Genomic DNA, 15,891 nt, shown 5'->3' with positions numbered 1-15,891 from the left:
AGATCAAAGTATAATCCAGGAGGTTCGGTCCATGTGTGAGTGAGAGAGCGAACTACAATTATAGAACTACTGTGTGTCAAAATACTGTAAAACATAACACCTACATGTATCTCAAGCACTCACAGTCAACTTGCCAGTAAACCAGTGCACTCAAGCACATCCTCCGCAGGCTAACGCACAACCTATGACACTGAAGGAACAAAGTGGGTGGTGGGGAATAGGGAGGATGGAAATCTTCCTAAAGTGAAATACATTTCTGGCAAACGCTTGGGCAACATTAGATAAGATCGGAGACGTTGATTTACCACGTCGGTTTCTCCCTGGCAGCCGTTATCTGACCACTGACTGGCTGATTTATACCCTGGGATGTACTGGTATCAATTAGAGGAAACCTAAAGGAGTCATTACCTAACTAGCAGAGGCCCCTGAAGACTGTCTGGGATGGTAAGAGTAATAGAAGTAATATACTGTCACTCACCACAGAAATACACTATTCACTCACCACAAGACCACTATAGGACACTAGAGGAAACTGGTTTTCGAAGCAGGGGACACTGTTGGCCAAAATGGCACAATGCAGGGAGCCGTGCGTCATCTAAGCCGTTACACAGTTACTGATGAGTGTTGATGGGTTACATATGGGTTAAATGACAGTTGCAACGCATAAGCAAATTATGTATGGTAGATGTGTGTTAATTCCTTAATATAAAATTATAAATGTGATCTCTTTATTGGTAGATGTGTTCAGATGATGCTGCAAGTAGAAAGATTTTATTCCCACAATTTTCGCCATTCTGCCATTGTGTTACTCAATCTAAGTCTGATGGTTCCTGACAAATTATCAACTCTTAGGTCGAGTTTGGCCATTCTCATTTCATACAGCTTCAGGCTCGGTGCGGTTTTGGTTATTTTTTAATGTAATTTAATAAGAAGTTGCTCTCTCTCTCTCTCTCTGTCTGGCTGCTCCAGTGGTCTGTGTCGATGTGTACATGTGTCTGTGGGATATGTTGTAAGTAGGACATGCAGCGCCCAGCAGGAAAAGAGAAAGAAACTGCAAAACTAGCCCAATGATATGTGCTACATTAGCCTGGCAAACCAATTCTGCTGCCCCCATTTTCACCAGCATATAGTTTAGTGTCTCTGCTGGGACTCCGGCCTGCTCCTTCAAATTGAGGGCGTGCTGACTACAACCTACTGTAAATGATACGAAGTACCTCATACTGGCCCACCTCAAATATTTAAACTATCCATCTAAAGACATGGGTACGAGATAGGTTCAGGTCTCAGTTTCATGCCTGTGATGTCTGGCTCCTCACCTCTAGCTCTTGTATCAAGACATACATCATACACATGGTAAGAATTAGAGACATGAGTATAAATTTGCACAAGTGTTCCTTTAAAATAATCTATTGAGAATACAGAAGGGAATATGTTCATCTTTTAAGATCACATACTGAACTGAGCCCCATACTGCTAGTTACTTCTGACTCCACATGGCAGGTAACTACATAGAAACTAGCTAATCGCTTTGTTTAAATCAAGCAGTCTGTTCAGTTGCTGCTGGAGCTTTGGCAAGCAAGTTTAAGTAACTGCCAGGTCTTTGTGCTTGTAGTAAATAAAGCTAGTACAGGAAATGTATTAGAGCTAAAAGAATAGTACATTAATCAATGGATTGACTGACTGACTATTTTGCTAATGGATTAAAGGAATTTCTTGAGCATGAATCTCTCTTCTAAACTGTAGAGATTTGCTACCTCTCAGTTGTATGTGACAGCACATTGAATTGAACACATTGAAAGCACTCTCAGGAGGTCACTATATTAAACAACTAATCAAGAAAATAGCAGTCAGATTGATAACTAATTAAGGTAATCCTTACTTGCAGCCATCATACTGTACGCACAATATTTACAACCATATATATATATATATATATATATATATATATATATATATATATAACTACAGCAGTCTGACAGATTTCTCACACTTCAGGTCTACGATTCTGTTGCAGGAAGTTTTTTTTTTTCTTCAAAACACCTGCAAATTTGGATGCACAGAATAATCCTCAGGCAGGTAAATGGGCGATTGCTACATGCAACCAACCACTTCACAAAATGAGCAACCTGACCTGCCGAAGTGGTCTGCTGGGCTAAAGCAAGCTCAGGTGAAACCATGTGATGAGGACCCATACCACGGGGACAACTTAACTGCAATACTTGTTCTTCTTGACCCAGCAGTCATGTGTGTCAACATATACCTTGTTGGACAGTTTTTACCCCCCCAGTCTTCACTGTGATATATTTCTATTATTAATGCTTTGAAAACTATTTATTGGTTGGGTTAACATGTCAGATCACAGTGGGGTGAACTTCCAAATATAAATCTCCTTAAGTTTGGCTTTGCTTCTCCCTGACTATTGAAACAGAAATAATATGATAAATGGAAAAGAGAGTGGCTTTCTTTCAGCACAGTAAACAAACTGACATGACTGTAATTCAAAGATTGGCCAGGGAAACAAAATAAAACTTGAAGAGACATAAATGAAAAATGAAAAGACATAAATAAGTAATGGGTAGCTTTCACTTTGTTCCACGAACAGAAGTTTTTCTTTACAAGTGCACTGGAGTAAATCACCGTGAAGAAGCAGGGGGTCCATAGAGGCAAAGGACCGAGGAGACAGCTTTGTGTGTGTGTTGTTTTATGCAGATGAAAAAGTGTGCAGTACTTCCAGGGTCTGCTGATATGTATGTGTGTGTGTGTTCTTAGGGATTCGGGGGCACTCTATGGGCAGTCTGACGGAGAGCTGAGAGATTAGGGAGGGTCTTGTTTCATGGACCTTAAGACATATGTTCTCTCTCTCTCTTGCCCGCCTCCCTCCTTTCTTTCATTGAACTATAAATGCCCCCCTACCTTGGGGAGTGGTGAGCCGTGGATGGAGGGAGGAATGCGAGGCTTCCACTTGCTTTTCATTAACACAGGATCTGGTAACACACCTCACTGTCAACCTAATCCCCTCTCTCTCCATCTTGTCCCCTGGCAGAGGGGGGCTGCCATGACCAGGTACAGAGCCCCAGATGTTCCACGGATGAGGGGGGTGGATGACAGGGTCTTCACCCCGCTGCAGCTATGGATGTACGCTGATGAAGACAGGGTGGGGTGGGGTGAGTGTAATGGCATATACTGAGGAGACCCCTGTTATTGCTCACACATAGTTGTCTGCTTGTCTTCTACTTTTCCCCCTTCTGTTCTGTATTATATCTCCTTTCTTCCTCTAACTCTCCTCCTTCTTCTGTTTTTCGACTCACTGTTTTTCCCCTAATCTGCTCTTCTGTCAAACTTCAACTCATAAACTTTTTAAATTTCTTGTTCTGAGCTTTTTAATTTTGTTTCTGTATTTCTTTTTCTCATTGTGTACTCATGTCATCGATCATAGGACTTCTTTTATCTGACACCCCATTCTCTCCTCTCACATTTCTGTCACATCTCCATTTTTTCTCTCCCTCTACTTCTCTATCTCCATCTCCCTCCTGCTTCCCTTCTTTCACAACTCTTCCTTTCCCTCTTCCTCCCTCTCTTGTTTCTCTGTGCACACTGGCATCATCCTGAGGTCTGCTCAGGATGCGGTCCATCAATCTCAGTCTGCCACTGCGGACCAACAGAGCAACAGCAGCAGCAACAGTAGTGGTACATACTGTAGCGGTAGTAATACTACATTCTCCTGTCTTACATCTCTCATGTACTGCCTCCCCCAGGGGGGTTATTCCCACTGACTTATTGTGGCAGCTCAAACGCCCAACCTAACAGAATGGGAATCCTAACCTTTATCTTCCTAAAATTCCAAGGTATCCATTTTCCGAGGTACAGAGCAGACTGGAGAGGCCGGAGTGCTGAGTGATGGAGGCGGTGCAGCTGAGGCTAAAAGTCAGCAAATACATCTATTGTCACCAACGATCAGTCAGCGTAATTGGAGACAGTTTGTCTCCTTGCGATGGCAACAAATCTGGAAACACTATGTGAAGAAGCCCTTGGGGGGGGGGGGGAAGACGTACGTGTTGTGACACAGATCTATAAGAGTGCTGAAGCTATCAAGAGAAAAAAGTAACAACTGAGTGAGACAAACATGTTATTCAGCAAGATTATTCCTGACGTTGTTTTAAATACCCTTTCCCATGCAAAAAAAGTGCCATGTAAATGTTGTTAACCCCCACTGGCATTAGCCACAGGTGTTACTCTACATGGATTTTTTAAATATGCTTTCAGAGATGATGCAAAGAGCATCAAGCCCTAAAATAAGAACTTCATAGAGAACTTTCAAACTCTCAGGTATTTCAGAAAGTGCTCAAATATGATTGATGAGGAGCCGAATGAAGCTTTTGCTCCACATGATGACAGCATTAGTTTTATGGCAGTTAATATGTCTTGTTCAGAACAGACATACATGATGTTATGCTTTCTGGGCCATAACAACAAACAGCATTTCAAGGAGTTTGGAGCCAAACTGGATGTCAATAAGTACCAGTGGTCCTGATCCCAATATTTGTATTTGCGTCCAGTCAAGCTGTAATGTCTGCACAGCAGTGGTGGCTCGGGTTCAAGGTGCTGGTAACTGTGTGGGGAAAACAATACCCTTGAAAAGACTTGACTACACGCTAATCTCTATTTCCTGTGTTTACTGTAAACAAATCAAAAAACTACTATTAACAAAACTCTTTTGAAAAGTAGGAGGGAAGAGCATCCACTATGAATACAAGAGTCATTTGAAAGCTAAGTGCGCGGGAGGGGATTAGCATTCATATTAGTACAATTTTCTCTAAACTCCATGTTTTTTTCCATTGCACTGCACACACACTTTCAACTGTTTATCACAGTCAACACATCAAAGATGGATGAAAGCTGGAAAGCTGGTGAAAATCAGAGCAGGGCAGCAGCACTGAGCATTGTGTCACTGTGCAGTTATGCAGATTTGAGTAAACAAAGTGCAAATTGTTTGAGGTTTTAATTAACATTTTCGACAATCATTTTATCTGAAGTAACCGTATATAACAACATCTGTCAAACAGATGCAGGCACTTAGGGAGCTCAGTTCCAGCTCTGTCCTCGTCCCTCTGCAACCCCAATCAACAAGGGATGTGTTGCTCAGTGGTACTGAGACATTAACCATCCACTCGCAAAATTATAAGGCAAAGTGTTCTTTGTTATCTATGTCATGTGGCACATCAGCCGCTCAGACTGTTTTAATCTCCTGTTTCTACCTGCTATCCAATTTAGAAGACATGCCAAAAAACAGCAAAAACTGAAAAGCAAACCAAAAATTCCTGATCATCTGTTACAGCGTGTCGGCTCGCACCCAACAGCACGGAGAAATTGGAAGCTTTTTAATTTACATTAGCATTAGCAGCTCTGATTGTCATAATGGAAACACTGTGATGCCTCCTGGATAATAGACAGTGTTGATGAAGGAAGGGTTTGGTTTTAACACAAAAGCAAACATCTTGCTCTCACACACACTCATACATAAACGCATGAAAATATTTCTTCCTCAGGCCCAAACAGACACATAACTATGCAATCAAATTCACACACAGGATAACAACAACTTTAGTTCCAAGAGTTACACACACGTCTCACTTTACAGTTTACTGACAAACCTTGTTTTTAGCAGATGACGGCTTTGTTAGCATGTGTAAAAAACAGCAATATTTCATAGAATAATGAAAGCAATATTAGTATTCGGTTCCCAACCTTTCCCAATGTGAGTGAATGACAGATCTTCCAACAACTCTGAGACATCACATATTCTTCAACAAACAAGGGCGGATAGCGGAAAATCTGACTAACTCACTGCTATGCGGTCAGATACTGGTCAATGAATATTCAAAAACTTCTTACATAGGTCCGTACTCTCACTGGCTACAGTATTAGACTAGATTTACTCTTACTTTCCTTATAAAAACCCAATCTTTAGTAAAAAATTTCCTCAGGGAACATGTTACAAAAATTCCTCAACATTTTTATCTAAATGGATAACAAAATGTAAGTGTGGCGTGCACTGGGAATAGCTCTTTGGAGGTTGTCCACATCAATACTTGCCTGCTTACATACTGATATGAAACAGAACAATTTGTTCTCAACAACATTTTTCTAAGAGGTATTTAGAGGCCTGTGTAACTGTACTTTTTTTTTTTTTTTTTTTCAAAGGTCCTGGACCGGTTCCTGTTGGCACACATAGTGAGCTGTGGTACTAGACAAATAACACACCACAAAAAAAACATGTACATTTAGTGTAGTGCATTACTGAGTCTTAAAATTGTGGTTGCTTTAAAAGATGATAACATCTGCCAAATGGGGTGAAGTCATTACAGTTGTTTCCAATGTAGCTCCACCTGTTTCAAGAATTTCCTTTAAACAAGTGGCAGTATCTTGAAATGCAGCAGAATAAGATGGATCACATCATCGGTTTGATGTTTTTTACTTTTCACATGAAGAAAAAAGTAACAGTGACTCATTTCAGGTCCTTGCCCTTGTTACTGTGGCGTAATACAACACGGGTCATTTAGTGAGCTCAGAGAGGTCTTAGCAGGGGGTTGGAGAAAAGAAAAAAATAAAACATTTTGACTCGAGCATCACAGATCTTACAGCCAAGAGTTAGCTATGGAGATCTTATGAAACAATGGCTTTCAAGTCTACTTTCCCACCGACCTGCCCCCATCACATTGTAAAACCGTGATGACAACTCAGGTAATTCAACAGAACTTTTTTCTGAGCTCGGATAATTTACAACTAATACTGTAACTTAAAGTTTGGGGTTCTATGTCTCTGGTTTAAACATGAAGGTGTACACTGAGGGTTGGAAGAACTGTGACCATTAATAATGGCAACAAAGATTGGTAACAGCCGCAAATTATGTTTTCCATTTTGTCACTTCCTGTGGTGTTCAGTCAGTTACAAATTAATTCAGCAAATTACAGAGTATGGTTTTATGTTTCTGCACCTGTGATGCAGGGCAAATGTGTTCCTTGCACTTCTCTACTGTCTCCACTTACATAGGCTCAATGTTAATTTTTCGGTTTCTGCAATAAATTAAAGATGTTTGTCTTTTACTCACCTTCCATCTTAGGCCCTGACTTCATGTTCAGACGTCCTGTCATGGCAGACACCGTTACTGTCACGCTGGGCCTCATTGGATGGGCCTCTGTTTCCATGACAACTACTATTTGGACAGTGTGGACAGAGACTCTGTGGAAGGAAAGTGCCCTAGGGCCTGGAGCGCCCAGGGCCCTGGTGCTGCTGGGTTTACCCAGGGCCAAGACGTGATGGTGTGTGTCTGAACGAGAAGGAAAGGCCCTGGGCATTGTCTTCATAGGGGAGGAGTGAGGGGTGGAGGAAGCAGACGGTGGTTTACTGGAGGAATCCCATGTGTGGTTTGGTAGGACTTTGTTCAGGTACGCTTTGGCCTGCTCCAGCTTCGCCAGTGTGGGGTTGATTTTCAGAGGGCGTAACAGCTCCACATTCAGCTCAGCTATGGAGAGAGAAAGAGACAGAGACAATGAGGGAAAGAAAACAAGACAAACAACAGTGAAGAGAAGAGACAACATGAAATTAGGTTTTAAAAACTGCACAGTCAGCAACACTCCCTCTGTGGACAGTTTCTAAGCAGCCTCTCTTAAAATGGGGGAATATCTCTTTTGTTCATCCTGACTTACATTTATGAAGTGCTGAGTGAAAAAGAAAACAGGACAGGAAGAGTCTGCAATTCTTTTGGGCATAACTTAATTGTTGGGAACAAAGCTATTGAAAGAGAAGTAAACACAATCTAACTGATCTCCCTCTAGGGTTCTGTGTGTGTCTGTATGTTTGTATTTTTGAATGGGAATCATATCATGATTAGCAACCTAGTGACACACTGTTAAGTCTTCGTCTGTACTAAAGCAGGCCCTCTTTAACAATGTTAAACACAGGGCTCAGATTGAATAAATTCACTGTTGGCTGGGACCCTTGCTCTTTAAAGCCTACTCTTGTTATTTGGAAACCCACTATAAAGTGGACACAATCCATTTGGGGGTTTTAAGAAAAGGCACCAGTGTCACACTGAGCAAGATCTGTTGCTGTCTAACTCAAGGAATACTACATTGTGCCGCGTCTCGTAAATCAAACTGTGAACTCCTTCTCTTCTTCTAATCACTTGGCTTTGCATGCAAGGACCTGTTAAACAACAGCTGGGTCCCGTCTCAGTCTCTTTCTCCTCGTCTTATATGCACATATATGCACACACACAATTACGGCTGTCTCACTGTAACATCCTGACGTGATACTGCTGAATAGCACAAGAGAATCTTTTCCTCATGCCAGCCACATAAATCCGACGCTCTCTCCCACTCTACCTCTCTCTCACTCTCTGGTGCACTGCAGCCTTCAAACACTTGACTGGAATTTACAGAGACACATGAATTAACTCAATGCCGTTTTACACCACTTCCATTATCCCATTTTTCCACTTGGTCATGATGATGGGAGAGGGAAGCAGCCGAAAACAAGCGCAGCTGTTTTTCATGGTCTCATCAAGGCATCAGTGTTTAGAGGGTTTTTAAGGGTTTCAGGCCTCCCGTCTGCCTCCTTCCCAGGTAGGAGCACTGGATGACATGAGTGGGAGTGTTGCCAACAGAGGCAAACACACACACACACACACACACACACACACACACACACACACACACACACACACACACACACACACACACACACACACACACACACACACACACACACCCAGGATTCTTTCTCATTTAATCCAGTGGAAGTGAGGCACATGGTCAAATGGCTGGAGAGAGGAATTGGAGGAAAGATAGGTGGAATTTGCTGTGCAATGTAGCTTATCATTTCCACTTGACTTATCACCAGGAAACTTTCCAGTGGTGGAATAAATAGGCCGTATGCAGCTGTTCATCCAGGTTCCTCTGCTCCCCTCCCCTCCAGTTTCACCCTTTCATTTTCTCCCTATGTTTCATATAGCCTATCCTTCTGCTTCTTTCTCAATCTTTTCTATCTTTCACTCTCCCTCTACTCCTCAATCTAATCAACCCCTCCCCCTTATGTAATCACATAAAGCTGTCTCTGATCACCCAGTAAGGCCCAGCATCGGGGGTTTGCGTGGCTGTCCGCACAGGGGGACCTGGTCCTCATTATCGATTGTCCTCCCTCCTGAGGTTCCTGTTTTTCCCCTGTCCTGAAAAACCCATCCTACCCCCTTCACCCAGCCAGTTCTGGGGTGACGGTAAGGGATATATTACCTATTTAATCAGAAACTCACCTGGCCTGCATGAGCAGTGCTATGGATACAGCTTGCTATAAACACAAAATACTGAACCTACATCTAACTTTTACTTGATGTGGGACTTTAATCATGAGTAACAGTACGTCTTTGGTAGCCTGGATTCATCTTTGCCATCATCTTTCTTACTGTGTCAAAAAATATAGATGTGAAGGGGTGTAGCTCTAAATACATTATATACATGTGTACACATTATGTAGCTGATACATATATTTTGAGGAACAGCAAAACTACATCTGGACTTTATCTGGACATTGTTGTACGAGTTGCCTGCTCCAATGAACTGAGCTACCATCTACAGCTTTGTTGCACTTGCTTTTATACCTTAAGGAGACAAAGATGCACCAATGATATTCCCTGCAACGACATGTTACTTTTACATCATACCAGTAAGGCTAGCGTAATTCCCTTATATTATATTTATGCTAAATAGAGAAAAAGTACAGCATGCAGCATATTTATCAGTTCAATCATAATACATCCCATTAAATGACTTATGACATATAACAAACTGCAAATTTATGAACTCTTTAAATGCAAACTATGCAACATTTTATGAGGACGTCTAATCAGTGTTGTCGGTAAATGCAGTCTATTGAAAGGAATAAAAATGAAATAAATGTAGGCACTGCCAGCTTGACTCTGTGAGCATGAGAACTCAGCTTTCTTCATCGATATAGTTTTATTGCATCAGTGGGTCACATTTACCATCAACGCTGATTGGACATCTATATAAAAAGTGGCAAAGTTTCCCTTGAAGGAACTGACAGATTAGTTACAGGAAAATCTCAGCAGGTTAGACTGTATCTGGATTTTAAATTGTGGGAACTCGGAAAGAACGCTCCATGGAGGACCCTGGAAAGGAAGAGGAACACAGCATCTGTACAGTTTCCCCCCGGCTTTATCCAGGAACCGATAAAGCACATTTTTACTGCGGTGGAGCAATGTCAAAAGACGAATCTTTTGAAGAATCCTAATAAAATCACATCACAGCATTATATGGCTTCAAGTCGAGTGCATCAGTGTCATTTCCCTTCGTTTGGTTGTCTCTTTGGAGATGTGTGTGTGAGACAGCATTTACAGTGATGTTCCATGTGGTTTCACTATCCAGGCACAGACGACGTAAAACGAGGAAACTAAAACCTCACAACAGGAAAAGAAAGAAATATTTATATATTCACAAGCCATGGCAGATTTATAACTTTTACAGACTAAGCTGCTAAATCCTATATTTATGTATTAAGATGTAATGCAACACTATGACAAAAACTACTCCCAACCATATACACTGCAGCACCTCTTTAACACCGCAAAGTGAAGAGCTGAGAATACCTGGACAAATGGCAATCTAATTCAGCTGCCTCCAAATGTGCTTGTTATGCTTTAGGAGGGCAAAGACAGTTTCTTTAACGGGGAGGAAATGTCAATTACTGAAAGAAATGTGGTGGCACTTTCATCACCAAACAGGGGGAGTCAAAAGAGGGTTTTTCTAGCAGTGGCATTCTCACATGAGTGTTTTTATTGGGAACACCTTGGCTTCAGTTGTAAGACTAACAGCTATTTTAAGCAGGAGACTGTCAGTGGAGTGCCTGTGCAAAGAGCAAGCATCAAGTCTAGAGGTTGAGAGGTGGTGTTGGTGTTCGCATACCTTTAAAAAAAAACGGCACTTAATGTGAACAGGCTGGGGGGAATCATAGACTGGCCCTTCTCAGGTGTCAGCCTCTATTAGCGCTGGAGAAAGTGGGAGATCAAGGTCTGACAGAGGCACATACACACACGTTTATATCTCTGCAAAGTGGTGAGGGAGATCAAATATGCTTATTACCCAGGTTACTGTTCCTTTTTGGCGAGGTCATGCATGACGCCGTCCCCACTTTGAACCTAGTGTTGGGTGTATATGTGTGTGCAACCACCACGAACATTGTTTTCATTCCGACCCCACCTTTGATTTCTCTAGCTGACTTTTACGCTTGACTCTTGACAGCAGAAAGTCTACGTCGGACACAGGTGGCAATTACACAGTGAAGGGTGTGTGTGTGTATGTCTGTGTTTGTAAGCGCTGATCATATTTTGAGGGGTATCTGTTGAATCCCACTGTCACAAAAAAAGCCTCATACCAAGTAAGGCCAGTGACACGCGCCTCAGATGCCATCTGACTCGAATTAGAGTGGTTCTGGTCGGTTCGGAGGGGCACAGTCTTGTATACAGTAACTGACAACATTTCTACGAACCCATAGCTTGACGGGAACCAGGGACACGGGCGAGTAATGGTTCCAATTTGTTCTAGCTAATCTATCACCTGTTGCTTCTCTTGTCTCCAAGTGGTAGCAGTTACATCTCTGGACTCACTCACTGACCCTCTCAAAGACTGGGACTGAGTAGGAAAGATGAGAGAGGGAGGGTAGGAAAGTGTATGTGTGTTTGTGTGTTCGCTGGTCAATCAATGAACCCTGCTCATGTTGAAAAAAACAAATCCGACGCGGCCTTTTCATGTACATGTTTGCTGTTCAAGCCTTGAACCCTTCTGGTTGTAAAAAAACGTGGCTTGCTGTATGCATCTGCATTAGTACTGTTTATATGCATATTTGTATGCATGTGATGAGTGGCTGCTGAGTGAGGGTCAGTGCTGAAACACCATCCAGTTTACAGTACACATGTTACAAGTGTTTCCCACTCGGCATCCTTGGGAGGGCAGCTTTGATTGGTCTTGCCGAATGAATGCCGCTGAAATTGCGAGCATACTGCTGTAAACACACAGCGAGACATGGCCTCGTGGCGGTCTGCTCTCAGTTTGCGCCTCGTTGAAATAAATCAAATGTGAAGCATTGTCGAATCAAAGTAGAGCCGCCAGACATGATACATACACATCACTGCGCACACACACACACACACACACACACAGACGGCAACAGACAGTCATAAAGACTTGCACATGCAAATAAACCATCTGTAAAAACAATAGGGCGTGGATAAATAAAGTGCTTTTTCTACCTAATCCTCTCTTTGCTGATGTTCTCCTTTTTGTTTCATATCCAAATTAGGTGAATCAAAACATTTAAACTCATCTGACTAGAGCCATCAAAACATCTCTCACCGGGTCAAGAGAACTGCACTTTTTTACTGATGATGTTCAGACTGATAAACGTTTGAGAGTTGAAAATTATTCCTGTTTGTCTCCATCTAAACATCAGTGAATCCCACAAAAGTCAGCATCAGTGTAATGATACTCTTGCTCTTTGCAACTTCTTCTTTTGCTCCCCCATCCCTGAAGAGGGTAATTATCTCCACCAGAGAGTCGTCTCACCAAAAAACACACAGTTGAAAATGTGTGCCTGTGTGTGTGTGTGTGTGTGTGTGAGAAGGGGTGAAGGGGAACCAGTAGCATGTGTGGTCAATTCTAGATATTTCCAGCAGAGCCTGACCTGGGGCAACCTCACACTGCGCCTGGATCCTGTCTGACTCATTTGGGAGGGTGCTGTTTATATGTGTGTGTATGTAAGGAGAATGAATGTGAGTGATTATGATTGAAGTTATCCTACTGAGACAAGGATAGCTCTACACTTCACTAGTTCAAGGGAAACACCTGACTGTAATTGGACAATGTTGACATCTGCACTACAACTAAACACTAGAATCAGATGTAACCGCTGGATAATGTAATTATCTTTAGGATATATGACAGGCAGTAATCCAGTGCAGTGAAACATCCTGGTAATAAATACGATACAGTTGTAGAATCAATGCTGAACATTATACACTTTGTAATAGATCAAAAAAACCTACATTTATTTAATTATCTATTTAATCTTTAGAAACAATACAGCATCTACTGCTGTTCTTCTCTCTTGCTCCTCTCCAAGGAGATGCCACAGGTCATTATATACTCTCTATATTATAGCCGAGCCCCTCTTTACTCACTACCCCTACCACCTACCTGCCTCTCCTGAATATGATGAGCCCCCGTGAGGAAACTTTTTTGCTATATAAGCTCATGCCTCATGGAAAGGTCATGCTCACTGTAATTTGACTGCTGGCGTCATCTGGCATGAGCAGAGGGGTATATGGACATTGGTGTTGTGTGGCTGTATTGTGTGGCTGCTGCGATGTACAGAGAGCTGCATTGTGTTATGTGATTCCAGGCGGACAGAGAAGCTGAGGGCTTTCCGCTGACAGCAGGAAGGGATGCGTGTGAGCGAGGGGGCAAATCATCATCAATAACTCCTACAGCTCATCCTGGAGCTGCTTTTGGTATACGTGCGCAGTAGGTGTTCATTATAGTATGCATGAGGAAGAAAGAGGGGCTATATGTCAAAATATGTTCGTAGTTGGGTGTCAGTGTGTGTGTGTGTGTGTATGCATGCATCTGCAGCATCTGTTCTGCTGGGTTCAGGGAGCTGAACTCTGAAGGATGTCCTGCGCCTACACACACTCTCCATGAAACCCTCATAGGGATAACAAGGATGCATGCACTCATACACTCAAAAGCCCACTCACGCTTTTAGTCATTGCTGTTCTGTTTGAGTAGGACGTCAGCCACACCCTTGGATCAACAACCTTAAAGATACTCATATGGATATCAAATCAGTCTAAAAATAGACAACCGAACCCTGTGAAAGCAAAACCACAGGAGCCCGACTTTATACACATGCACTAATATCCACAGGAGCTGCTGTTCAAAGTAATATCAGTGACATTAGTGGCCTGCTGTAGAAAACATCTGCATTGTCATTGAGACTGCTCATCACCTGTGCACACAGCAGAAAAGTAGACCTTTATGTTACGTCTGGTATGTGCTTGTTCACTGTACAAGTATATGTGCTCCTCTTGCTGCTTCACAACAGTAGACATTTCCACTGACCTGGTATTAAATGTGAAACGGATGCTTTCAAATCGTAAACGAGCATGTTAGCATGAGTGTACAGAAGTTTCATGTGTTAAACGGTGTGTTTGTATGAGTGTGTGTGCATGCATGATTCCCACCTGGTCCGTTGAGGAAATCTTTGATCTGGAAGCAGAGCAAAGGGGGAGGGATGCCCGTTTTACTGTCCACCTCTCCTGCTACTGTCTGCAGCCAAAACACATTGTAGTCCAGAGACTCTGGCAGAGTCTTTCCTGGGTCTGGCCGAAAGATGAAGACATTAAGAAGGGGGCAAGGGGAAAGGAAGAGAACAGAGAAGCCAAAGAAATAGTGCCAAGGTGTCAGGAGATGAGTTGCTTTCGTAGTCTTAGTAAATACGTATGTGAAAACACCTCTGACAGAATTTGCAAGAAAAATAAAGCAAATCCAAGCAAAACAGTTCAGCTAAGAACTCTTTCCCTGTTTTCTATTGCTACATTTCTACTTCAATAAAATCTAGTTTGTTTGTGTTTTGGACAAAATTGTTCTGAGGGAACTTTGAACAATGCATTTTTCTCCTTCGTCTACTTTACATACTGTTTGTGGATGTAGGTACTTGCCAACCCTCCAATTCTCCTGAGAGTCCCGTTTTTCAATTCCCCCTTCCCACTGTCTTCCCGACTCCACATTGCGAGAACAAAACCACTCCATGAATTCACTAAAATGCCTGATTGAGGTGGAGGTTGGCAAGTATGCTGATCAACCATCCGTATTCATCATTGACCATGATAACTGATTTGGCTTTCCAACTATAAATGCTTTAAAACTATGAATGTGGTTGCTGAACAATATTCCTGGAGGCTGAGGAGTGATGACCCTAACCCCTGCGATGGGTATCACACACTTCAGCATCACTGGTGGAAGAAATTGTAGGGAGAATACTACAAGAGATTTTATATATATATGTCTTCATCTTACTCTAACAGGATCCATTAAGTAACTCGCCCCCACACAAACTTTGTCATTGTCCTCTCCTGATTTCTCTTACCTAGACACTTGTAGTCAGAAGCTACTCCTCTTAAGGCCACGTCAAACACAGACAGCTCCATCCTCTGCTTGCGGTGGTGGCAGCTAAGCAGAGCAGAGGGTTGCATCACCTGGAGGTACAGGAGAGGTTCCAGCACCTGGTCCCCAGCCCCTCTTCTCCCTGGCTGCCTTACTATGGTCACACCCAGTGCTTGGCGGGCTGAGGAGCGACTGGGAGCTGGCAGGCCGTCCAGGGAGAGCAGGCTGCCTCTCAGCAGCGGGGAGGCTGGCTGGGAGGTGTTACTGTTGAGGATGTCCTCAGCAGTCAGGCCAGCAAGGGAACCCTGGGCAGCTGGAGCAGGATCTGGAGTTGGGGAGGCCGAGGCTGGAGGAGACTCAGACAGGACCTCAGTCTGGTTGAGGGCACTCTTCCCCACCTAAAGTAGATGCACACAGATCATTCAGTACTGCGTCAAGCCTCATTTTACAAAAAATTCACTGAGATTATTTGACGCATCGCTTCACTAAGATACTGGAAACATTACTAAGGTGCCTCTGTCCATCAGAACATGGCATCGTGCAGTTTATACAGATCCTGTTGACCATATCCATACAAGGCAAAGTGGCTGTTCATAAAAACACATTGTACCTGATAAAATGGCCACTCAGACATTCTTGTTATTAGGAAAGAAATGTG

The 15,891-nt window shown here is 42.8% G+C and overlaps 1 protein-coding gene across 1 annotated transcript in view; it reads right to left on the bottom strand.

Annotated features, from left to right (window-relative positions):
• Positions 1-15,891, bottom strand: part of LOC139205776 (intermembrane lipid transfer protein VPS13B-like) — a 309,322-nt gene that overhangs the window by 70,310 nt on the left and 223,121 nt on the right. Inside the window, exons 36-38 of the mRNA XM_070836087.1 lie at positions 15,217-15,631; positions 14,312-14,449; positions 7,109-7,522 (exon numbers count right to left, since the gene is read on the bottom strand). Coding sequence (XP_070692188.1) covers positions 7,109-7,522; positions 14,312-14,449; positions 15,217-15,631 — 967 coding nt within the window. The remainder of the gene's footprint in view (positions 1-7,108; positions 7,523-14,311; positions 14,450-15,216; positions 15,632-15,891) is intronic.

Source organism: Pempheris klunzingeri, chromosome 8 (assembly GCF_042242105.1).
Source record: "Pempheris klunzingeri isolate RE-2024b chromosome 8, fPemKlu1.hap1, whole genome shotgun sequence".
NCBI classification, from domain to species: domain Eukaryota; kingdom Metazoa; phylum Chordata; class Actinopteri; order Acropomatiformes; family Pempheridae; genus Pempheris; species Pempheris klunzingeri.
This window is presented reverse-complemented; position numbering and strand designations above follow the sequence as displayed.